The following is a 26,151-nucleotide window of genomic DNA, read 5'->3' as shown; positions in this document are numbered from 1 at the left end:
CTGGAATTTTTGAGCGTCATGTGTCTTCGCGAGCAGCTGCGACAAATGCACAAGGTGTGATTGTGCAAAACCTGAACCGCTACTGTGGCAAGCAGAGGCATTGGCAACCGAGAAGACAGCCGGCACCAAAACAGAGAAACTGTGAAAACAAAGAAAAGTTTCAGAAAACATGCAGCAGCCGTGGAACCATGCACCAATCATGACAGTGCCCTTGCTTATGGATCAACCTGTTATGCTTGTGGCAAATTTGGACACTATGCCAGTGTTTTTTGACAAAAACAACAGCGTTCAAGGCAAGTCTGAATGTTGGATAAGAACAATGAGGAGGGCTACTTCTAAGAATTCTTTCTGGGGAGCATAACCATTGACAGCATTGCAGAGAGCAGGCCGCCTGACTGGTTCAAAAACGTGAATGTGAACGGCAACAGTGTGAACTTTAAACTTGACACCAGTTCCAATATCAGGGGTGAGACAGCTTAATCAGATTTGGGAGCAGTTTTTGGAGCAGCGAAATCTCGATTTTGGAGCAGAAGAACCTTGATTTGGAGCAGAAGAACGATATTTATTATGTCACCTTATAGGGGCCTAAAAAATCACATTTTTGGCAACTCCGGAGAGAAAAGTGCAATTTTTAATCGGTTTTGCACGTACATAACACTGAAACAGCATTTCAATCGTTTTTTTCTATTCCACTACCCTTCCACAAACCATTTTTAAATTTTGAGGCTCTATGCATAGATAGCGTGGAGCGCCGTTGGAAATATCGAATTGAAAAACTAAGCAATTGCAAAGCATTTTTATTATCATGTGTATGCAGAAATTATTATTTTTCTAATCCCAGACTGGGCTTTACGCACAGAACCACAGCAAAAGTTGCGCAAAGCGAGGTGACAGTCGTCGCACCCCACCAGCCCTCCCATTTCAATCCCCAATGTGCACGTTCACTACGATCGTAATTTGAGTAATGTTGGTACATTTAGCCCCCTCCCTCTGGGCATTAAATTTCACTTCAGATAGATGAACTGTTATTACTAGCGTGTAATAATAGCCTGTCCTGCTATCGGACACTGCTTTAACATTTTGCGGCGATGTAGCCTGCGCCACCACTCCTGCCGTGTCGATCTTCCCATTCCCGCCGCTCGCAAGCTCGCTGTCAAAGGCAGCAATAACTCAGCGTTTTATAACACCGAAATAAGTCCGAAATTTCACTTCAAGCACGCACCAGCGCCTCACACTCAAGGCTGAAACTCGGCGAATTCGCAGGCACCACGTTTCTGATGAACTCCCGTCTTTCGAGTCGCGCAACTTCCCGCAACAGACCAAACGACTAAGTGTAAACCCAGCCACCCTCATAACCAAAACCACGGTAGAAATCGGCGAAGAGCACTCTGCCTGAACCGCGAGCAAGTGCTTCGCTCAGCGGCGATGTTTCCTAACCATCTCCACACCAAGATGGCGGCGCCCCGTGATGTCGTTCCGGAGATACGGCGCTCCGAAAATTGCCGTTTTTTTCATCAACTTGGACAAGTAGTTTGTCGCCTCAGTACACATAAGTATTTTTTCTACAGGGCTTTGCAATGGTTTTGGACGTAAGACTTTAAAATCTCACAGAATATAACATGTGCAACCCGACATTGTGACCTTCAAAAAGACTATCCCCGGGAAAATTTATGCGGCTTTTTATGCGGGTTATTTTTTATTAAATGATCAATCGATTAAACCTTTACAAACAGCATCACCTTTGGGGTGCTGGACAATTATGCCGTCAGTAAGCATTTTTCCGCACCGAAACTGACGGGATCGTTAAAATCCTTGGCTCTCAGACTGTTTTGGAGCAGTTTGGCGCAATTTTTGCATATTTCAAGCTTTTGGAGCAGCCCGGCGCAGGAAAACACATTTGTATCAGAACTGCGCAATATGCGCAGCTGTCTCACCCCTGAATATGAACATCCTACCCAAGGCACTTGTCATAAAATGGAAGCCACAGTCACCTGTCAAGAACACAAAAGCAAGAGTAACTACTTACCTTGTTTGAGTTGAAGGTTAGAACCAAGCGTTTCGTGGCAATTTCCTTATCTTTCCTGCGGATTTTTATCCTTCGCACTGCAATAACATTAATCTGTTCTTTAAAGCCCTCCAAAATCTCATCTTCAGACACATCAATAAGGTCTTCGCTCCACACTACCCCCAACCTAGCATAGTTACGTGGATCTTGTGTGTTGCTAGTTCTTTCACTGACAGCAGGGCATCTGATTGAAATTTCACTAGGACCTCCACAAGGAGATCCCTGGTCGGCAGCGTTTTAACGGTGTATTTCGGTCCAAGTAATTTGCTCAGCTCTCTGGCTACGGCAAGTGGCAACACTTTTCTTAAGGACGTCTGAGGGTCGGCAGACTACTAGAAATTTCGGGAAGGTCTCTGTGAATGAAAGATTGCTGGGATTGCTCAAGCTTTGCAAGGCGTTAACTTTGGTGTGCCCTCGTTTAGGAGGAAAATCAGGGTCTAGATTTTTCTTTTTTTCCATGAGAAGTAAACTGTTAGGCAGCGGTGCTGGTCATCCACCACGGAACCCAACAAGGGAATGTGATTTTGCAATGCTAACCGTACAGCGCTACTACGACCCCGTGACGTCTAATCAAGACTTATTATAACCACAGGGTTAACCCTTGCCGCCTGAGGGGAAAAGGGAGAACACAGGAAAAGAATAGGTGACAGGGCAGGAGTGGAAAGGTGACAGAATAGAAAAAGGAGAGACAGGAAGGATAGAAAAAGGCAACTAGCTGACTTCCCCAGGGCGGGCAAGTTGTGTGTTTCCGTCTGCAAGATGCAGGGGATGAAGTTGTGCGTTGTTTCAGCTGAGGGGCCGTAAAGGTCCAAAAACAACCTCAGCATCAACTCAGCAACCAGGATACCCTTTTCCTTGGACACTGCTAAGCCACGCACAGCTGGGGCGTGGGTGGGTCCAGCCCACATGGGCTCGGGGCCCGCGGTGTCACCACTTCCGTCACCTTGAACACACAAGGTGCCCCTGAGGGGTGCTACATTTTTGACCAGGTCAGTGAGCCCTGTTTTATTGTTGCAAACATGCCACGAGAGAAAATTCACAGATATTCATGGCAGAAGACAGCGATGCATTGGCGTGATGTGCAAGCTGAAGTAGGCTTCAGTGGCCACAGCAGAAAAGCACTAACTTCACCCAAGCGCTTCCCAGAAACACAGAATTGTCAAATGCCACAAAGGGGCAGACGGAGCCCATTTATTCGGAGAGGTGCTTCATGATCACCGACATGATGGCAGCCTGGCACTGAGCCCTCTGCACCGCTGGCATCTTCCGCAGGTATCCTGCCACCACTTTCCCAAACGCAGCACACCCATCGTCAGGTTCAGGTGTCTTCTGCATGCCCTGAGCTATTTTGTTGAGCAGTGCTGTGTGCTGCTGAAACCGCGATGCTGCGCTTTTCGCTCTCTTTGAGGGACGTCCAGGCTGCTTAACAAGACAGCTGGCCGCAACACAGGACTTGACAAACTGCTTTATTGCGTAGACCCTTTTGGCAGCTGCAGTACAAATAACAAGATGCACGATAAGCCCAATGCTTCAGAATGCAATCACACTGACATCAATAAGAAAAGCTGTTTGGAGGGGCCATGAAGACAAAGAATTTTGATCCATTTGAAAGGTTACCCTTTTGGAATAACATTAATTCGTTTTACTGCAGACTTATATCAAAGAAGCTGCATTATGCTGAAAACACAGCAAATGCAAACAAATCGCCAGCATCTTCTTCGTACTTGTGTCGTCACAGGAATAATTTGCGATAAGCTGATGCTGATTAAAACACCCCGAAAAGTAAAATGGTTCTGTGGGCTTGCAGTTTTAACATAATAAAGTAAGAATTTAAAATAATACTTTAAGAGGAAAAAACTGCTAGAAAGAGTGCATTTTGAAGAAACACATCTGAACCAAATTCCACAAATCATACAGAAATGATTGGTGCATGAAACAGATTTTATAAGTTCATAATGGGAGCAAACACAAAGACCTTGCAGGGTTTTTCATTGTCCAGTAATACTATACCATGTAACAGCAGAGCTATGGGCACCATTTCGGACAACAAAACTAGAACTGGATGACTTACGTTCCTTAAACCCTCGGAGCCCCTCTAAAGAAAGTAGGAATTGTCTTGTCATAAATCTTTTAATTTTGGTCTCTCTGTTAAGACAGCCATTAACGGACGCCACAGCGTTTTTGACAGTTGCTGCATTTGCAGATTCATGTTGACTTCCCTTAAGTATTTGCACTGTAACCAATTGTTATCTGCTTTATTGCCTTAAAGGGCACACTGGTCTTAAACCAAAAACCTTATTTTTACAGTAATAATACTAGAAATTGAGGGACATGAGTAGTTTTTCATTCTTTTTGTAGATATAAATTTATATTGGTGTAAAACGACTACATTCAAATTTGTTTGGATATGTATATTTAATTTTTCGAAAGCTTTTCTAAAAATGCTGCCGGAGTGATGCAACTGAACAAGGTACCATCGAACCGTGCACAAATCAAGGAGTGCAACAAGACTAACATCATCTTCTGCCAGGTCTGTAGCAGAAGTTATGACCGCTTGAAGTTTGGGCCTGGAAGGCAAAAGCGGTTTTTCTGGTTCCCACCTTCCAGGCCCAAACTTCGAATGGTCATAACTTCTGCTACAGACCTGACAGAAGATGATGTTAGTCTTGTTGCACTCCTTGATTTGTGCACGGTTCGACGGTACCTTGTTCAGTTGCATCACTCCGGCAGCATTTTTAGAAAAGCTTTCGAAAAATTAAATATACATATCCAAACAAATTTGAATGTAGTCGTTTTATACAAATATAAATTTATATCTACAAATAGAATGAAAAACTACACATGTCCCCCAATTTCTAGTATCATTACTGTAAAAATAAAGTTTTTGATCAAAGACCCAAGTGCCCTCTTAAAACAGTGTTACAGGTGGACTTGGATTTTAAAAAGCACAATTTCACAAATATCCTGAATTAACGAAAGATTCCAGGTTACCCTCACAGTAGCCCACCAGAGTAATGCTTCCTCGAACTCTCAAAACTGCTGCTTTCGCAAAATGATTCATCACTCCCAGCGACTTCCTCGAGTGAAGGTTCAATCGCCATGTGCCTTTTAACTACAATGAGCTCAATCTACAAGCCCATCAACCCATTTTCATCTGCAACCCTTTTGTTGGCACCAGCTCACTGTGCAGGTTAACCTTACACTGACACAAGTCCAGAAAAACGGTGAATATAGGGAGTCACCCTTGTGCCTGTTTCGTTCACTGTACAGCTTCACTGACACTTGCACTAAAACTGGCATGAGCATTATTTCGATGAGGAAATCTGACATTATTAGTTCGCAATATTTGTTACTAATTTCTTCCAACATTGACTGCAAGAGCTGCCACCACCACTTTGAAGGCTAGTTTTTATAGGGTTGGTGGGCTTCTGTTTTTAACGGCTCTGTGAAAGCAAGAAAGAGAACTAGTTCTTGGTACCTCGAAGTCTAGATCCGCACGTTTCTATAAAAGTGCAGCAAAAATAACCACCACAAAATGAAGCAGATTTTGTCAGAACGTTTCATAGCTGTGCTCATCCATAGGTTGTCTACGCTGTACACGCACTTTGAGGCCCCTCACTCTCAAAGGGATTGCTGCAGAAATACACGCAAATGACGGAATGATGCAATTGCAATATACAGCCCTCATTTGCAGCATTGCACCACTGTGACCGACAGTACGGGTTTTTGGTGAACGAAGATCAAACCCAAGTGCATGGCGCAAATACATTTGCGATCTGCTTCCAAATGCAAGCCTCGACATAAATCTTGTACTGTCCACTGCGTACGTCCCACAACAACCTTCTTTGGCTGGAGGTAGACTATTTCTACTTGATCGTTTACATCTGCTACACTTAGCTGCACGCTGCGGCCCAACCGTCCAAGGCACAGGTACCACCAAGGAATTGCCAGGCCACCAAAGCCTCCTTGTGTAATGAGTGAATACACAAGTATTAGAGCCCAATTACCAAACAAGTCCTCCGATTTTCAGCGTCATCCTTTGGCAATGGCCGTCATACCACTCCCCCCATTTCTCCGATGGTGACAGGCCATCCTTTCTGTAATTAGGTCTGTAAAATTCCATTTCCCTCTTTTGTACTACTCGCGCGCCGTATGTTGCAACAGCACCATATGATTCCCCAATTCGGTGGATGTCACATGGTGGCACTACTGTGGCATGCCAAGCAAAGCAGATATGTCATGACAACGTACTTTGTTACTCGCTTAATTTCTCCTTCCCCGATAAGCATGCTCATATTCTCGTGTCGGCTCAGCAGATGTCTCTAAAACACGTTTCCCAGTCAACGGCCGCAACGCATTCACTAGGCCCACCATCAGCAAGCTAGAGCCATGGATGTTATTGTGGTACTGGCCCAGGATTGGAATCTCGCACATACATTTACCGAGCCTTCTTTTAAATTCAATTACTTCACTTTGTTTACCGGAGCTTCCCTGAGAAATCTGCTGTTCCCTGGCCCCTGTCAAGATGCTGCAGTAGCTTTCAGATTGGGAACCATCCAGTGTTTCTGGGGAATAGATTGAAACTGAAATTGAACTTCAACTCCAGGCATTCTTTCACACGTTTGTTTTTATTTTCAAATGTCGGCCATTTTATGGGCCCTCTCTTGGCTACAACACAAGATTTTCGACGCACCAAATTAACTGATGCTTTTGCCTCAAAAACAAATGCACATAGCAAAACCTAAGCACACACTTCCCTTTAACTGTACTTTGACGGTTCCTGCCGACACCTCACAGGTTGCTGGATAAGATAACAGAATGCCACCTGAACCAAACTTTGTCCCCAAGTCGCATATAATTTATACATTAAAAACCAATGCAACACTATTCCCCCATGCAAAGGGGGTTAACAAGCGGCACTGTAGAAGATCAGGTGATAACTCACAAGGGGTTCTGTTTCCCATAATGATAATGGTGGTAATTGGCCCCGGCTGGGATTTTGTCCCATGCCGCGGCAACCCAGTTCGCCACTTGGCTGAGTAAAGCATGCTTGCTGCACCCGGTTGTTGCAGCGTCAGCCAGTCATTGTAATGGCCCCGCAGCCTGTCCTTACATGGCTTGTTGATTGCCACGTCGAGCGATTGTAGCTGCCTTGTCGTACCGCCGGTTATTACCACATGTCCCTACCGCCCTCTGAAAGCATGGACTTAATGGCGTCTGTCAAGTGGCCACGGTAGGAGTTGAGAATCAGAAGTGACCCCGTAAACAGCAGAGCCCAAGCACGGCACTGCCAAAAAGTCTTAACCCAATCTTCGGCGAGGAAACCACTCATCCAACCATTCTTGTGGGCTCGTACGACGTTTTTAGGGAAAGCTTCCCCGGCTGGAAGCGTCCTACATTTAAAAATAATGTATGGCGGCAGCTTTTGGCCATCGGTCGCGCAACACAACATCAAAGTGGCGCACTGCTCCTCGTAGCCTGCAGTTTTGACTTTCACTACTTTTGTGCCGTTCTCATCCACTGTGTAGGCTACAGGCATGTCAAAATACACGGGGTCTGATTGCTGTTACCAGTCTGGCCCAGTCTGTACTCCTTTTCCAACCGCTTCTTGATGACAAAGTGCTGGAATGCGACTAGCTTCTCCTCGAAGTCAGGGGGTAGCTTTCGGCACGCAGACGTCCATCGCCGCAGGCTCAACTTGAACCGCTTCATAAAATGATTGGCCCAGCTCCTGCTGGTCTTGATTCGAGTCTGCACAACACCTCTGATGTGTGCGATCTCCCCCGCCTTCCCCTGTATTATCTCCGTCATCGCAGGCCTTCCAAGCTCTCTATGCTGCACGATAAAGTCAGCGACTTTCTTCTCCACCTCGTGGTGCCGACCTTTTTTGGGTCTCGCAAAGGCCATTCGCTTGGCAGTGCAGTTGAAAAGTTTGTTCCGCTGCTTCCACCATCGTCGTAAGTTCTTCTCATCGACGCCGAAGTCGTGCTGTGCTTGGAGGTTTGAGTTTCGCTCACCCTCTAAGACCACCTTCTGCATAGAAGCTGTGGTGTAGTGATCCCACTTGGTAGGCGCCATTGTGCCGCGAACAGGGACACTTCTTCAGGTCTTGCGGCGACGTAAGCAAGCAAGCACGGCACGCTGAGAGCTGGGTTGACAACGTTCGAACAAGCAAAATGGAGCCCGCAAACCTGCAAGCCGCAAGCCTGTAGCCACGAGATGGCATTGAGCATCTAGCGCTGACAGGAGAGCCACATCCTCGAATCTAAACCGACCTCCAACTTTCGTAAACAATTTTTTATTTTAAGTATCAGCCTAGATTCGCGTAAATACAGTATCTGTGGGGTGGCCATGTTGGGTGCATTTGGTGCAGGTTAGTTGGCCCCGACATGAGCCGGTACCACGCCTGAACTGCTGGCACTTAAAATAGCAGTGCGGATTCTGGATGTACGGTCGGATGGAGCACTGGATGAAGCCTGCATTGATATAGTCCAGAAGTGTGGAGCAGTCAAAGGTAATGATGATGTGCTTAGGGTATTTCCTCCTTATCTCTCCATGTGGTAATGTGCCTGACTGCCATCACACACCGGTTTCTCAGGCCTTCCAGAAGATTAGCCTTTGTCTCGTTTTCCAGATCTGGCCCAGAGATCACACCCTGCGAGCTGTTGAGGATACAATGGGGTGTAACCTCATTGTCCAGATTGGCCATGCGGGTTTGAGTAAGGAACTTTTTGGCTTGCTAATGGTTGTGCATTTCAAAGATTTCCCCCGGTCAGTCGTTTTTTTTTTCTTATATGAGTTACCGATAATGCCCTGCAGAAATTTAAGATGCGGAACACAGACTGTGAGGCAAGGGGGTTTTCCTTCTCGGTGGATTCAATTACCAAGAAACGAGGGTAGTAACCAGGCTTTGGAAAACTAAGGGCTGTAAGAGGTGGAAATGATACTTCAGTAGGAAGGTTTACTATTTACCATATGGCATAAAAAAAACACAGAGAACTCGGGTACTTTGTTCACTAACTTTACTTTGATGGCTAGTGAGATCCCAGAGCTCCCTGCCAGGTAGACAGACGGGGAGCCCATCGTTCGGAGCTTGACAAAGGTTACGACGGCCATCGTTTGGGGTTTCTACTCTCCACCTCTCAACATATAGCCACGGTTTGTCACAGCTTATGGTTGGGGGCTCTGGGTACACGGTGTCGACAGTACTGTCACCTTGAATACACAAGGCGTCCCGTGCGGGGGGATCTGTTTCGAATGATTGAGACTTCGACCATGAAAGGTTATAAAAACACGGACGTTTCGGCTCCCGTGTGAGAGCCTTGTCATGTGTTCTCCCCACCAGACAGGCTTCCATTCAACTTTTGATTTCATTGTCACTTCAGTCACATGTTCTCATCACAAGAGGGGCCATGGTTCTACTTACGAACCAATGATGTCCCAACAGAAACCAGCAGAAATGAGAGGCGGTACCATCAGAAATGCTTCACATTCAAAAAGTGTTAAACATCACCATCACCGCCCCCCAAAGAGGATCCGCACCTCACAGCGATATCGCGCATCCCATTCGGTCAGCTGTTAAAGAACGTATGCAGCTGGTTTACCGGCCTCTTTCATGTCTACAAGTGGTATCGTTACCACAATTTTCTACCGCCACGCCACAAACGTAGGCAACCTGCCTTGGAGCAGCAGAGAAGACAGCAGCGTCGACACAGCTGATCGACCTGGTCCAGATGAGGAGGCCACCACAGAAATCAATGGGAGCCGACGTGCTGACTGAAACGTAAGAGATCTTCAAACAACCCTTTTACAAGATGAGCAAGGAGATCGTAACCAATTAGAAGGCATTAGTCGCAAATTGCGCAGCTCATCAACGCAGCCGAAAAGCAAATAGGAGAAGGAGCCAGAAGTGTGGCGCTTTGCTCATCGCAAGCACAGATCATCTGTCCAGAAGCGTTACTAAAAGAAGCAAATAACCAAATGGAGCAACATTTAACGGACGAAGTAGCAGACAGTGAATTTGAAAGGATCACTGAATACGAAATGAAGATATTGGCTATCCTGTTGAAGCTTGAAGTGAGCATTGTGGAGACCATCCCAAGCAGAGTACCTGCCCAGACTATCAGCTAGAAGTTGGCACCAAGCCCACAGCACAATGCTAGGCCAGATGACATTGAGCTGGTGAATCTGTCGAAGCTGGAGCTAATATAATTTGGTGGAAATGTGCTTGAGTGGAACAGATTTTGGGCGCAATAGTCAAATCCCACTACAACAAAGCTGACGGGACGTGCAAAAAATTCTGAAGCAGAAATTCGTTGAGGCGAAATCAGCCTAACACACCATAGAAGGGCAAGAAAAATAGCTCCATATATGATCTGAATCAATGACCGCATAATGCAATCTTTAGAAATTCTAAAGGAGAGACGCCTAGCTACACGGTGTTTACTCAGACAACGAACAAACCAGTATTTACCTGGTTTTTTACCAGCACGTGAAGAACGGATTAAGGGCGGAGGGGAGGGGAGGGGGGGGGAATGCCATCAGAAAACATACTGCTGTACAACAAGGCATACCTACTGAGCTGATTACTTCCAGTTAGCTGCTAGGCCGTCGAAATCCCCCCTCTCGATTGTGGCAGGAGCGGCGTCCGTTATCTTATCCTTTAACCGGGCACTGCGGCATCTGACCTTGGCAGGCAAACTGAGCGTCCAATTGCATTTATCGTGAGCGTGTGCTCGCGATTAAGTAGGATGACGCGAGTTCCAGACTAAACATGAAAACACTAATTTTGCTTCTGATTTTGAAGACTGACAAAACAAAAACTGCAACAACAGCTGCTCACAACGCACACATGACGGCACAGGGCCAGAAGGGCACATTCACGCAATTTCAACTAAATATAGATTGGCTCTAGTGGCTCTAGCTCTGGCTTGGCGAACAGGGCCTGCTCCTCGTGTAAAGACTACCAGCCACACAGCCATACCTGCCAACCTGGGGACTTCGAAAATCGGGAGCTTCACAGCAGAGGGGGGGGGGGGGAGGAGGGCTTGTTTTTTTTTTTAATGCAGCACATGCGATGTCTAGTCTACATGCAAGATTCATCTTTTGTTTTTAACTAGGTCTCATGGCCACAGTGATGCCACGGCGCATTTTTCTTTCCAAGCATTACATTTGCATTATCAGAACCAAATGCAATGCAATTCGACGCAGGTATATCAAGCGAACGCAACGCGTCGAGCACGAAGTTCCCAATTTTTTGGCCAGTAGCCTCTCCTCAAAGTTCTTGCAGGCACAACAGCTTACTTTCAACCCACCCGCATTTCTCTACATAGTAGGTTGCCACGGCAGGGTAAAGCTGCGATGAGGTGTCGTTGCTGCCATCAACTGCAAGCACGAAAACACGACGCTTCAGGCTTTCCACCATTGCACCTTGCGCCTCTGAAGCCATTCCACCGACAATGGCAGTTGTCTTCGTTCTGCTGCACCCGTAGCGCTTCGCCTCTTCGCACTTGGGACACATCTTGCACAGAAGTGGCCCAACGTGATCAGCTGAGCACTAAATTGTGCTCGATAAGAAATCCAGTGAAAAGGCACTTCCAACGCACAACACCATCTTCATTGCTGTTGCCAAATGAGTTGCTCGCATTCCTCAGCTTCTAAGCAGCACGAAGGAAGCTTTGGTGCTTAGTTGTAGCCAAATGCAGTTTTAAGTCTCCTTTACCGCCGTAGGCCACGCTCACGCTGCATGCGCAAGTCGTGCAAAATCCAAACTGTTCGCCTTTCCTGGACGGCACAAAACACGGGAATTCTGAAGTATAACACTTCATGAAACATTGTAAATACTTCTTGGGTTTCGACGACGCCATGATGTCAAGAGAGCTGTGAAAAGCAGAATGTTACTACGTTCAGTCCTCAGCGCATTCTCCCGACCACATGTGAACAAAGTTAGGCTTGTACACTCCGTGCACACAAATGGCTTGGATTCCCATCCGACTTCGGCTAGCTACCCAGCTTGTGATGGCAATCACAATGCGGCTACGCTGCATAATGCAGTTTTTTTTTGTTTTTTGTTTTTGAGATGGGGATTGGGGCCGTTTATCAAGAGATTTATGGCTGTGCCCGCACAATCGGGAGAATAGGTAAGAAATCGCGAGTCTCCCAGGTAAATCGGGAGAGTTGGCAGGTATGCATAGCTATCACCAGCAAACAATGCCATCCATCTACAACTTTGTTTTTGTTTATGGGTGGTGGTGCGAGCGCACGTTTTCGGTAAAACCAGTGAAACTAAGTGCCCTGATTGTATAAAAGCTACAAATGGCTGGCGCTGTGATTATTTTATCATAAAAAAGATGTCTAAACCCAGCCACACTGAAGGAAAATTTCGTCGAAGAGAAAACAAGCCAGACAAATATTTCGTTGTGGCCAGGAATTTGTTGCACTGAATTCTATGGTGGGAGATATTTTGTTGAAGTAGACATTCCGTTGAAGTGGGGTTCGACTGTATAAATCATCAGTTCCTGACAGGCCCAACATGACCAAAGCCCAGAAGTTGAACTATTTGACAGTGTCATTGAGTGGCAAGGCAGCGGCTACAATTGAAGTATTACAGTTCTCAGCTTGGAAGAACCACGCAATCCAGTTACTCAGACATTTTGGGAAGACATGAAAGATCAGTAAATCTGCACATGAGCAGGGTGCTATAACGTGGAAAGGTAAAATCACTGAGGGATACCGAACAGCTCCGAAAGTTATTCCAAGCCGTACAAGTGAACATGCTTGCCCTCGAATCCCTGAATGCAAAACCTGAGCTCTTTGGACCAATGCTCATGGCAGTGTTGGAGACAGTTATTCCAACAGAGTTCAGGGTTCGTACGGGCTCCAAAAGCAAAAATTCAAGGGTTTTCAAGGACTTTCAGGGACCAGAAAACACATTTTCAAGGTCCGCATCTTATGTTTTATCTGGGATTATTTATAACTTTTTCAACACAATGCAAAGTTATTGCCCAATACCTAAGAACATTAATGCACATTTAGATAGGCGCTATGGGTTCATGAATGCTCCCCCAGCTTTATTTGTAATTTCATAACTTGTATTTAGAGGTTTTTCTTTTTTCTTGGTGTTTTGCCAAGGCTGTTTGAATTCAAAACTTAGTTAATGTTGCCTGCATCTACTGCTTTGTCAGCAAGAGTATCAGGTGAAATTAACTCAGCAGGTGTTGCTGCAAGGCAGGATGAACTATGTACACGTCCACCATTTGCACGTAAAAGCAAACGCAGATGGAGCGTATGAGGCACAGCAAACATGCAATGAAAGGCTGTCCACAGACTAGATGGAACGTGCAAGATAGAGAACAGAAGCCGGCTTTCACGGGATTGTATCGTGACATGAATTCTATTGAGGAGTGCTGCTCCCAATGTTGCCTCGTAATAATGAGAATCCAAAACTCGTAATTTCACGCAATACGCTGACACTTGATTGTTACAATGTTTCTTTACATTTTTAACACCTAAAATTCACGACAAACACTTTAAATTCTTGTGAAAAGATAGGGCCATTGGTTCTCTCCAGAAAAATCAAGGGTTTTCAAGGACCCTTTAAGAATTCCAGGACTTTCCAGGCCTTGAACTTTACACTTCTAAATTCAAGGGTTTTCAAGGGCCTGTGCGAACCCTGAGAGTTGTCAGCAGGACCGAGAAAGGGAAGGAGAGCAAAGTGAGTCAGCAGGAAAAACAAGTGTGGAAGCCCTAACACAACTGCTGGAATTTCGTCGACGTCAAGAAAACTTGTGAGAGGAGACAGAAAAGCAGCAAAGATGGGTTACTCAGAAAAACACCAGAGAAAGCATGAGACAGCGTACACAACAGCAAGTTCTCATAGCTCATCCGAAAGCCTCTGCAAAGAAATAAGCACAACCAGCAGGGCATGCTTCAGGTGTACACGGCCAAACCATGGGGTGTGTGCCTGCAGGGTGCAATGCAAACACGGCAACGACAGGCACGCAATGTCAATGTGTTGGACGAACCGAGAAACAGAAGCAGAACAACTTGCCGTGATGGTTCGGCCAAAAGAATCGCAATTTGTACCAAGCATGCCATTGAACGACAAGAAGAGCAATGCGTGCTACTACAAACTGCGGTAGCTTGGATTGAAGGAGACGCCTAAGCAGCTACACCCGACACTTAAGATCATTGATTGCAGTCAGACTAGCGGAACGAATTGGGGCAAAGGTCACCAAACAAGAAAAGTTGACAATTAGCTCGTTCAGCAGTAATGATCACGAATGTGCCACGAGTGAAAGTAAGGCCTCAAACAAAGAGCTAAGGCACAGATTTTGAAGCACTGAAAGTGGACCTGATAGCCCGTAATTGTCTCCCACCAAATTGTCGGCCGACCAGGACCCACCAAAGAAGCCAGCGAAAAAATGAAGGAGCTACAGTTAGATTGCCGACGAGACGAACAAAACAAGAATAGAATAAAGAGTTCGATAGGACTGCTAATTGGCTCAAATTTTTGTCGGGAGTGCTTCACGGGACAAATAAAATGAATAGGCGACAAGCTCATGGCAGCGGAGACAACGTTTGGATGGAAAGTTCAAGGCCCATGCCATCAAAGCAAGCTGAAAGTTCAAAAGGCCAAAACCTCATGGTACTTCATAGTTGAAGCTACTAATAGAGGAGTACAGGATGAATTGAAGAAAATTTGGATATTGGAGTCAACCGGCATCGCAATGAAAGTACCGAAGACAAAATCCTGCACAGGTTCAAAGAGAAAATAATGAAAAATAACGGCCGCTAATTGGTGGGCCTTCTAGGCAAAGCAAACATGCAATGGAAAGGCTAATGCAGTTGGCAACCAGGCTGAGGAAGAATGGTGTTCTAAGGAGATCTCAGAATATTTCACACCTGAAGTGGCCAAAAGAGTTACGCAGGAAGCAGGACAAGATGTATTTATTTACAATGACAGAGAAGATGCCTGCAGTACAGCAGGACGATAAGCAAGCACATCATTGTACTACCGAAACACGGCCATTTTATGGAACTGCTTGTAAATCAACTTCGCCACCTGATGATGCATGGTGGCGGACAAGCAGCACTGGCCTGATTTTGCAAGGCCATCAGACAATCAAGAGAATAATAAGCAAATGCATCATTTGCACAAGACATAATGCGAGACCAGTAACCCAAGGGACTCCTCCATTACTAGAAGACCTGGCCACGCAAGCTCTGCCATTTCGAGTCAGCGAAAAAGACTTTACAGGACCGCTCTATGCAGCAAAGGCCAGTGCAAAAAACAGTATACGGTGGTTTTCACCAGTGCCGTCTCACCAGCCATTCATCTGGAAGTGGTATTCAACATGTCAACGCTCAACTTGGGCTGTAAACCAACATAACAAAGATGGAAGGGGCACTGAATAATTGACCATTAATCTACGTGCACAGCGAGCCTGGCCATCCCATGCCAAGAATGCCTGTGGACACCTTTGGAGGAATAACAATGCACAACGTGCCATTATTAGAGATATCAAAGAAGACTGGAGAAGTCGGTGTAGGATTACAAGGGCTTGGTGGGAAAGATGGCACTGAGAGTACCTGAAGGCAATCTGTGCAACATCCTGTGCAAAGGCAACATCCCGCAAAATGTCATAGGTAGGCGACTGTTTCTCGTGGGATGCACTGGACCGCAGACGTCCTGGGAAATGTGTAGAACCAAGAAGTATCCGAGATGTGACAGGCACGCTCTCGTCAGAGCATGTCTTCTGCAGCAAATCAGCAACGAGCTGATATGGCGAATCGAGCGTGAACTTGCATTCAATTTGGTCAGCCATTAATAAACATATGCAGACAGTGCCCCGGCGTCTGTCGAGTTTACAAAAGAAAGAGTGGTCTGTTTACCCAGACTGCCTCCAGTTGAAGTAGCTTCCCATCTTTTTGTGGCAGCAGAATACCCTGGGGGCTTGCTCAATGATTTCACTTTCCCTGCAGGACCTGCAACGTGTTTGGAGGGAGGGCGCATTCAGTGCTTGCTTTACAACCCATCAGCAGCAGTATGTGCAGCTTGTATACAACCCTTTTCCATGGCACAGTCATCACCAGCAGTATGCACTAGTTAAACCCACCTCTGTTCAATGACATAGGTAGCCTATTGGTCATTATTTGAGCTTGTTTAACGATGGCACCTCAGCACACAGTCATTCTATGCCAGACTTCTCTTTTGTGGCTGAGACCAGCATTGACAACTTTCCTGAGAGCGTTACGTTCATCCCCCTCATCCCCTCGAAAAAAGTAGCCCAATGACAAGTCATCTACTTCCTGCTCATGGAAGCAGACGACCCAGAAGTGCAAAAGAACATGGTGTACCAGTGTGTCTATCCACCACTAAACCGCCCACTACGGTGTATACTGTCCTCTCACCAGCAGCAGCCTCGCCACCTTACAGAGTAGGTTAGAATCGGCATAATCATCACTGCTGTATAATTAAAATCTAAATTCAAAATTCCCATTACTGGGCAAGGGATGCAAACAGGCCTCAGGTGCATACCGTAAAAGACTTGGGCAGTCAACCTGGCCGCCGTTTGGCATCCCCGGCTGCTGAGGGACGTAAGGCCTGCCTGCGTTGCTTGGTGCACACAGCCAGGACTGCACTGGACACCTGAAATTTGATAAAACAAAGCAAACAGAAATGTGTCAACAGTACTTGGTGAGCCAGCTGGTTCATTTCTGCAGTAAAAAGAATATGGCACTAAATAGACAAAGACAACGGTAGACACAAACAGCATATATGTGGTGCCTGTATTGTCTACATCTGACTAGCGCCATATTCTTCTTATTGCAGAAATGTGCCAGGTATGTACAGAAACAGAAAAAAATTGGCAGGTGGAAAGCGAGGCACCTTTGTCAGCAGCAGAAACAGCCACTCGCATGTCTTGGCTTTGGGGCACCACGCCACTGCTACCACGGGATAGGTCTGCAAGCATGGCCATAGTCTCGCAGGTGACAGTAAATGCCCTCCCTGCGTGCAACATGATTGATCACTGTCAGCGATACCAAAGTCACACATGGCAGACCAAGCAGCTGTAGTCCACACAGTGAGAGAACTTACTCTAGCTTTGGTCGTGTAATTGCAGGCTCTATACTCACAAAAGTTTAAGGTTGCATTAGAGCTGGCTACACTTGCTGTGCAACGTACCACTGATGTATTGTGCAGCCTGACTGGCAGGCCTGGATTGTTTTGTTTGCAGGCTTTCACATCTCTCCCAAAGTGGAATGCTGCCATTAAGCACATGCTAGAACCAGCAGAAACTGCCTTCACGAACTCGGGTGTCTGTAGCGTTAGCTATTCTGTGCTCCTCTCTTCAGGTGCGAATGCACATGAACTGGTGAGCAGAAGAGCACGTGAGCGATCACGCCATGAACACTGGGCCGTGTGTTCTCGAAGGTCGAGCTGGCCGATGTCAGGTGCTAGTCCCGAGGCACACGCTCACGTGCGCTCGGTATTTTTTCTGGTAGTACTTGGCGGCAAAACTAAAAGCTTAAACAGCTCCCCAGTTAAAGAGAGCGGAGCTTCTCCACCTCAGAGACAGCCCTGTCATGCGTCGCAAACATTCAGCTGAGTTGCCTCGTGTATTAACAGTAAAGGCTCGATGCAGACTCAGTTTATGGGCATTTTGCGGGGACAACATTGCTCAAATGTTTCGTAACAATGGGAATTTACTGTACTCAAAATGTACAGGGCAAAGAGATGCTACAGCTAGGCACTAATTTGGGTTAGTACGAACATTATCCGGGCTCCCAGTAACACCTCAGCTTTCTGTCACGGCCCTATTCTTAGTTGATGGTACCTGCCCAATACCCACGATTCCACCACTAAATTTGGTGGCAGCACAATCCCAAGTCCTAGTACATCGTTAGAAACGTACTGTCGACCTTTTTTTCTTTCACACCTTGCCGCCTACGGTGGCACAAGACGGTTGGTTGGTCCATGTGCTTTCAAGTGAGGGAGATAAGTTTTTCTGCCAAACCATCATCACATCATCATTCTACTAGAGAAGCGCTCAAATTTTAGTGACGAGCTATGGGTAATTTGTAAGAGGAAGCACTTGTGGGCACAGCTAACCGCTACCGAAGGCTGACGTTCAACAGTGGTGCTGTAGCATGAAGCCCTCCATTTATCACTGACTCATCAAACGCGAGTTCCCGCATCTACGGGCTTTTGAGAGCCCAGCTGAGAGCCCACTTTCTTGAATCAGACGGCACCAAGAACAAATCACTTTGCCTCCTGTCGGAGAGGGAGTAGGCATCCGCATAACCATGAAAACCTGGGAGCATCCCTACAGTAAAAGGGCCCCTCTCCCGTGTTATCAACACTACAGGGCAGGAGGTATAAAAGAGGACATGTCTCGGCACACGTTTTTCAGTGCATGAAAGTGAAAACAAGAAATATGCCTAGTTTAAGCAAAAGGAAACCTGTTTGGTCCCATTTTCATGTCCTTTGTTTTGCACAAAAAGTGTGCATATTATGAAAGACGGTTCGTCAGTTTTTGGCAACTCAAAATACTTCAATGAACCCGGGTACCCTTTCAGACCGTGTTAAGTGGTTGCTAATAGCACTGCATTACCACAACGGGTAAGACAGAAAAAGAGCAGATTATTTGCTGCTTTTAACATGTCCTTAGGTCCTTGAAGGGCAGTTCCTTACTGCGTGCTATTTCGCACGGATGGAGCATGATTAAATCGAATCTCAAGCAACATGTCTCAGAATACCATTGCCAAAACCACTGCGTTGTTTCCCCTGCCCACAAGATGATCACAATTTTCCCGGCCTGTTTCCCTTCGACCAAAGAAATTTTGCCACAAAACCAAAGAGAGGGGCTGATTTCTGCTGCTGTGAAAAGTGACAAAAGGTCCAAGAGACCACAGCGTACGTGCAAGCAAATATGACTGCTCCTTTAGATTACCAGGTAGAGGGGGGTATAGCAAATCGCAAAGAAAAGAAAAAGATCCTCAATTTACTCAGCTGTAGCTCCATTAGAGGCGCTTGAATGTCACTCTTTATCTCGAACCATCCGCGGACGGCGTGGGAAGCGATACGATATCGGGTTACTTAAAAAAACAAAGCTACAAAACGATACGAAAGGAAGCTTTCGTGTCGTTTTTTAGCGCTGTTTTTCGAAGTAGCGTCATGCACCAACTAGCCCGTCGCAGTTCACTTGTTCAGTTCGATACTGGGTTGTTTTATGCATTCCCAAGGGACCTCCAGTACGAATGCAGTCCTCGAATTTCCAGCACACAATCCATGGGGCTCGTAAATCGAGTGTGACCAAAGAATGCGGTAACGTTGAAGAAGGGGCGAGTTGGAAAATGTTCATCTTCGCAGCGCAAAACTGGGCAAAGAAAGACGAAAAAGTACAGGACAAGCGTTTGTCCTGCACTTTTTTCTCCCTTTGTCCTGCCTGTTTTGCGCTGCGACGATGAACAATGACTGCAATGTGGCTGCGCTCCTCAACCAAAGCCCACAGCGAAAAAACGCGCTTCGGCCTTTCGTACATTTCGGCCGCTGCAAGCGGCGATACAAAGGTACTGTAGTTGTTGCAACTTCTCCAGAGAAAAGCCGAAGGGGACGCGAGGTTTGGGCGGTTCGGCATAGCGGGTGTCATCCTACCCACCTTTGTTTACGGGCTGAAGGCGGCGACTCCCTCGGGGCACGTCCTTTGAAAGCAGCGTCGCGTTCAGTGTAAACAACGCGCTTCCGTTTCACTCGCTGGAATTGCACGGAAGGCACACACCTCGCAACACATTGCGCCAAAACAAACGTCAAAACACGGCTAAGCAAAGCTTTTGCAACAAGCGCACACAAAAACACAAAAAAAAAATCACTTGTTCCAATGTTTGTTGGCTAAAATCAGAAGTGCGCGCTAAGTCTGGCAAGAACATACAAAATTGTGCGTTTGTATACGTCTTTTACGGCAAGTAATATAAACACCCAAATATAATCTTTCACAACCTAATTACAGCTCGAAATATTTATCCACCTCGCGGTTAAACACAAATAAACCTGTTCCAACATCCCTAATACTTCGGGAAACTAGCTGAGACCGCAAAGCAAGCCACTAACCAAGAGCGCGTTTTTTAAAACTCCGCATGAAGTGCAGCTTTGACTACATTTAGAAAACCTCATCCACCGACACTGCAAAACAGTGCTCGCATAAAAGCCAGGCAGGTTTGTAGGGGTACAAAACGGCATCAGCAGCATAGATCGAACAGGCTGCAGTGGATATCGCATGCAGCGCATGCAGCATCGACAGCTGGACGGACGAGCAACGTCAGAGACGAGGGCAGCGAGTCTTGCAAAGCAGAATCAGTGCCGCAGAGAGAATCGCTATTGGCCATCCTCGATTTACTAGTCCTGGACGGTCCGCGGGCAGTCCGAGGACTCTGTTCGGACCCAAAGTCTCATAGGAATACATGGGAAAATCGAGCGCCGGATCGCGTCTCGGGAAGTCCGCGGACGATCCGGGACTGATAATCGAGGAGTCCCATTGTCAGTGGCAATTGTTACAGCGGCTATTTTATTTTTGCGCGTGCTGGTTCTGGATTCACACCCAAAAGGAAGCAGCCTGGATGCTTTTAGATTTCAATAGCTCTTTTACGCCGAAATGTTCAGCTGCAAATATATGGTCCAAATAATGGGCGGGAACAGAGGTGAGGAGCGTATGGGTGGTAAATGTATGTTTAAAGCGTTTCAACATTACAAAACAAATCCTCGCAGTACATTCTTGCCTGCAGAATTTGCAGGCCATGCTAACCTGCAAACGTGGAAGGATGAGGAGGGGGGGGGGGGTACTTACTGCCACACAGAACCACGTAGAAAAGAATGTCCACACTGAAGGGAGAGTGCAGAGGCGTGCTTCATTCATAAGGCGGAAAAGAAGTGCATGAGTACACCACGCGGTCGCATTGTCAGTAAAGGAAATCGATCGATTTCCTTCGATCGAATCTTCGATGTGTTCATCAAAGAACTCGATGGACACATGGACCCGGGTATGTTTGCACACGTTGTTGGTGTGATGATTTTATGACGTCAAAACAGTGTATTTAACCTAGGGTTTTCACAAAGTCTAGTTGAAAGTGGCGCCGTGTCTGTGTCTGCATGTTTCTTCATGGTCTCCATTGTTAAGCGCCCTTTGTTACTTAATATTCCTGTCCACACTTTGAACATTGCAATGTCAGAGCTAGTTTAAACATAGGATAAAACAAGTAGAACGGAAAGTTGTAGTAGTTGGACCTGATTCATGTTAAGCGCAGACAGACGATACACAAGAAGAGGACAACACGAGCGCTAGGATAAAAGTAGGTTAGCTGCAGTTAAAGGTTTGGTTTAGGCATATGATAAGGCTAGGTTAAGTAGTTTAAGGTTTGTTATAGATGAAGTTACATAAAAAAAGCTTTGACGATTACATCCTATATAATGCGAAATTTGTGCGCAGCGCGAACTGCACTTTTTTTAAATGCAGAGCATTTCTTTAACTCACGATGTCACCCGGCGTTGTCGGCGTGCCTCGGCGTCCGCAACAGCCGTTCCAGCTGCGCCCTCTCCCCCACTCCTCCTCTCCCGCATCACGCTACCCTCCTCGCTCTCAACAACAGGTCCGCACCCCCCCCCCCCCTACACTATATAAAAAAATAATACTTACCGGCGCCTGGTTTCGATCCCACGACCCTGTGGGCGGAACGCAAGGTACATGGTGCTCTACCCACTGCGCCACAAAGCCGACACAGAATGGAAGGCTACGAACGCCCCTTATATCCTTGACTCATTCGAACTACGTCAAGAAGCTGCTGATACAACGCATTCACTACCTGTAGGCGGAACGCGAGGTACATGGTGCTCTTCCCACTGCGCCACAAAACCGACACAGAATGAAAGGCTACGAACGCGCCTTATATTCTTGACTCATTCAAACTACGTCAAGAAGCTGCTGATACAACGCATTCACTACCACCAACTCCCCAAACACTAAACGTTAACGCAATACACCCACCCCCTATGCGACGCATTTACTCGAGTCCCCCTCACGGGGAGATGGGCCCTTTTATCGGTTACGGCGCATATCTGCTGCGTCTCAGGAAATGATCGCGTGATCAGCGAATGCACAGCGACGCGCGCTATTCTGCTAGACAGTTTTAGTTGAGCGTACGCAGAGAGTTGCGCGCGCACGTAGGGGCAGTACAGCGCCCGCAGCGAAGTTCACGCGAAGAGCCAGTTTTAGTTGAGCGCACGCAGAAGTTGGTGCGTGGATAAACCAGTAGCGCGGACATGCGCGCTTTGTATGTCAGGCAGCGCCACTGAACGCCAGATTGGCGAACGAAACATGTGGTTGCCGGCCAGCGCCAGACGTAAACCCAGCCAGAAGAAGCCGTAAACCAGTTTGGGGGAGACGCCGTTCCTTTGTTCCTTTCGTTCACGGGTGAGAGCGACCGGACAGAGGACGGGAGGGGCCTCGCGCACGGCCCGCAAAGCCCGCAAAACCCGCAACGCAAGAATCCAAAAATTGCGGGCGCACGCAAAGCGCGCGGCTGCCGCTTACGTACTGCGCATGCGCCCTCGCGCCTCCGCAAGTTCTTTGCGCGCGCAGAGCTGCTGCGTGCGCTCAACTAAAACTGTCTATTATCTCGCGGCGCGTCACCGACGAACATGTTGTTGCAAATCGTGTTTGAACCTCCCGCGCAAATGTCACGTGGTTCGGATGAGCCACGAACGGAGTAGCAGCGCCTGGCGAAAGTGTGAGGGGGAGGCAGGAAGAGAGATGACGCCATAGAAGCGCGTGCCACCCCTCCTCTCACTTTCGCCAGGCTGGCGTCTCGTGCCCATGCTGCTCTCCCCCTCTCGCTTTCGCCACCCCTTCACCCACGGTTTTCTTGATCTACGCTCGCTCGGTTACAGCTACGTCGCCATCGCCGCCGCCCAACCACAGTAGCGGCGGCCAAAGTGCCGCGCACTAAAACTATGTTGAAGGTAAGATTTATTATTGATTTCTTCTGGGGTGTCTTCCATCGCCACGCCGCGAATGACTCCCTTGACCGTGCCTTCGGGCGCCATGCGGTACGCGTTGATCTCGTAAGTGGACCCTCCGATGTTAAGGTCCCTGATCTTGGAGTATAGGGAGGCGAAGCTAAAGTTTACCGGGCGAGGGCAGCGCTGATTTTATCGCTAAGCGGCGCCCTTTTCGCTTCGAGGGAGTGAGGGGCGTTCCCGCCGCCCTTTGTACGTGCTGGGTTAAGTGGCTCGTGCAGCCGGTGGCCGCTTTGTTCGCATTCCGGAGTAGGGGGTACGGGAACTTCGAGCGGTCGGGGAAGGTGGAAATGGATCCGGGAGTGCGACAGCATGCACAGCGAGCTGCACGTACGGTTGTAAGACGGACCGCGCGGGCCGGCGGGCGTCTCCCTCGGATCGGGTGCGCGGGGTGAAAGAGCGGACGCTCCCGCAGTCGTTTCGCGATGTCTAAGGTGGTAAAACTGAAAGCCAAGCAAACCCCTCATATTGTTGCATGGTCAGCGGCCACGACATTAAAAAGAAGGCGAAAGAAAAGAATCCATCCGTTAAATTCTACGAATTCCCGGCGAAAGCGTACAAAAAGGAAAGACGGTAAGCATGAAGTTGAACAGCGCAGGGACGGGCTAAGAGCAGAGGCGACAAACACGGGTCACCTCTGCTCTTAGTCCCGTCCCTGCGCTGTTCAACTTCAGGCCGCCCCGTGTATCAAGTCCGACGGGCTTGTGTGCGGAAAGAAATCTCTGGTACGCATCGAACAGCAGCCATGCGCCTCTGGGAGCCAATGACATCGGTACCAGCCGACATCTCGCCATACAACTCTCTCACGCACTCGTCTGCAACCAAACAGACTTCGCACAACAGACCGTTCACTAACCAAACGCACGTGGAGGCAGCCTTTCTCATTCAGAGGCCGCACCACCCAGCTTGGCCAGCTTCTAGTGCGAATGCGTCATGCACCACAGGCCTGTGCTACCTCTTCACTGCGCTACGAAGGGTTGCATGCGCATTGTGTAATGTTTATGGCGACCCGCAGCGTATTAAAGCTGAGCTTTATTGGTGAGGAAGTCAACATTACAGGCAAGAACACTCGCAAAGTTCTGCTGCGGTTTTATTATTTTCCTCAGGTCCTCTAAGAGTTGAGTGATCGCGACTGCAAACAGTGCGCGGTAAAGTCTTCCGCAAAGTTTAGCGCGCCGTTACAGTTCTTGCACTGAACGCATGGTCAAAAGATCAGCAGAAAATTACGGGTTGCACGCTAAGCTTGCTGCAGAAAGGAATGGCACAGTTGCGCTGAAAATAGTGAAGGTGGAGCTACAGACAGTACTCGCGTCCTCACTAATTTTAATAACACTGCGAGTGACGTTTAATGAACGGTTCGCAGACTCGCAGAAGTACCTTGAAGTCCTAAAGTGTTGCCACGTTTCATATTCTGTCGCATTACTCGTCGCTCAAAATATCACTATCGTTTAATAGCGTATTCAGGCGTAATAATAAAAAAAAAACTACAACAGAAAAGTAAAGCGCCCAAACAATGCACAGAAGTAGACGTTTCCGGTCGCCACGTCCGTCTAACCAGTAAGCACGCACGCTTGTGTCATGAACATCGGATCGCTGCCGCGACACTGGAACGCCGCAGAAAAGTCGCCGACGTACTTCAGGGGAACGTCCACGTGGTCTCTCTCCTGCTCGTGGCTGGGCGACACGGGGCACTTGTAGAAGCTTTCCCGCAGGTAGAAGAACTGGGCGTGGGAAAGGCTCAAGGGCGGCCACACTGCCTCCACCTTGTGCCACCGCTGTTCTCTGAACGTCCTCATGACCGAAGAGAGGGCCAGGCTGGCTGCCACCGTCTGGATACATTTGTTGCGGTCCTCCACACACTTGAGCTCATCCTCGTACGGCGACAGGTAGTTTCTCTCAAAGCACTCCACGAGGCTTTCAAGGCTATCACGGGCGGTGTCCGACAAGAAAGTGTTATGCGTTAAGATGGATTTCCAGACAGCTTCGGCAACAGCTAGGCCGACGACGGGCGTGTTGAAAATGTCGGTGTGGGTGGGATCCGTGCGAACGAGTGCGTACAACGCGGGGGAGACGACGACCTTCTCTGCGTTGTGTACGTACAGGTAGTGGTAGTCGATTCCAGGACCCTCTTCAGCGAAACTTAGGCCAACTCGCGCAAGGTTCAAGCTCTCCTGTAGCTCGAACGCACGGCCTTCGAGAAGTACGTACAGAAAACTGTGGTTAGAGAACGTCCTCACATAAGACCGGTTTCGCGCATAGGGATGCGCGAGCGATATGCGGTTGAAAAACGCCTTCAGGCGAGGTACGTCTTCGCGGTTTAAATCGAGGCTCGTTACGAAATCAGCCTCGATGGTGTCGACGATCGTGTTGATCACTCGAGTAACTTGCATCAACCTCTCGTCCGTGCCAAACTCGTCAAAGTACATCAGGTTGCGTAAATTTGGCATCGAATCCAGATAACGCAAACAGAGAGGCAGTCTTTCTGCTTCTGACTGCCCGGAGGGCCAGCGCAGATCCATAAACGCGTCGTGAAGGCTACAAGCTAACATGTACGCCGGTGTTGCGTCTGCGGTTGTCACATTCGAGGAGCTCACGACACGGACAAAAGCGTCAACTTGGAGCGAGCCGTCGACGTATATCTCAGCCACGTTGCCGATGTCGATGGAGGCCATTTTCAAAGCCTCGTGCACGTGCCACCTCTGCAGAATCTCCGCTGCATTCGAACCGGTGTAGTTCTTCGAGACAATTTCTTTCGGGTAAGTGGTGAGAAGTCCGGAAGCGAAGGTGGTGACGACCTCAGTTTGCGTCTCTCTGTTTGCGATTTTTTTCATCGTTGCGGTGGACGCAACGATGCATCGCTGGAACGTGCTTCCCAGAACGTCCCCGAGTTGTCGCTGGCGGTGGGCGATTGTGATGGCGCCAGCTCGCTTCCAGGCGACGGACACCACAGACGATATGCGGTACTTCAGGTTTGTCAGGAACAGGTACGCGAAGGCGCTCACGAGATTCGCGTCTC

General features: G+C 47.8%; 1 protein-coding gene across 4 annotated transcripts; it reads right to left on the bottom strand.

Moving 5' to 3' along the window:
• Positions 1 to 3,224: 3,224 nt before the first annotated feature.
• Positions 3,225 to 19,973, bottom strand: LOC144142400 (uncharacterized). Of its 4 annotated transcripts, XM_077673893.1 has the most exons (6): positions 19,729 to 19,972; positions 16,956 to 17,075; positions 16,605 to 16,715; positions 15,959 to 16,051; positions 15,656 to 15,755; positions 3,225 to 3,555 (listed from the first exon to the last, which is right to left on the bottom strand). In XM_077673893.1, the coding sequence occupies exons 2-6, from the start codon at positions 17,044 to 17,046 to the stop codon at positions 3,489 to 3,491; spliced, it is 462 nt and encodes a 153-aa protein (XP_077530019.1). In that variant the 5' UTR covers positions 17,047 to 17,075; positions 19,729 to 19,972; the 3' UTR covers positions 3,225 to 3,488. The 4 variants fall into 4 exon arrangements, with proteins under 4 accessions (XP_077530019.1, XP_077530016.1, XP_077530017.1 ...); XM_077673890.1 differs by lacking the exon at positions 15,656 to 15,755 and having other exon boundaries at positions 19,729 to 19,967; XM_077673891.1 differs by lacking the exons at positions 15,656 to 15,755; positions 15,959 to 16,051 and having other exon boundaries at positions 19,729 to 19,973.
• Positions 19,974 to 26,151: the final 6,178 nt, after the last annotated feature.

Source organism: Haemaphysalis longicornis, unplaced genomic scaffold (genome assembly GCF_048455015.1).
Source record: "Haemaphysalis longicornis isolate Haplotype H1 unplaced genomic scaffold, Haemaphysalis longicornis Haplotype H1 scaffold_6, whole genome shotgun sequence".
Taxonomy (NCBI): Eukaryota; Metazoa; Arthropoda; class Arachnida; order Ixodida; family Ixodidae; genus Haemaphysalis; species Haemaphysalis longicornis.
Note: the sequence above shows the minus strand (reverse complement) of the source record. Positions and strands in the feature narration are given on the sequence as shown.

Excerpts from the sequence above, each read along its gene's own strand:
- LOC144142400 (XM_077673890.1), bottom strand. The coding sequence starts at position 17,046 with ATGGCCATGCTTGCAGACCTATCCCGTGGTAGCAGTGGCGTGGTGCCC. Across the intron at positions 16,716-16,955 it reads TGTTTCTGCTGCTGACAAAG|GTGTCCAGTGCAGTCCTGGC; the intron begins GTGCCTCGCTTT and ends ATCAAATTTCAG. Across the intron at positions 3,556-15,958 it reads TTCAACTGGAGGCAGTCTGG|CTGCCAAAAGGGTCTACGCA; the intron begins GTAAACAGACCA and ends TTTGTACTGCAG.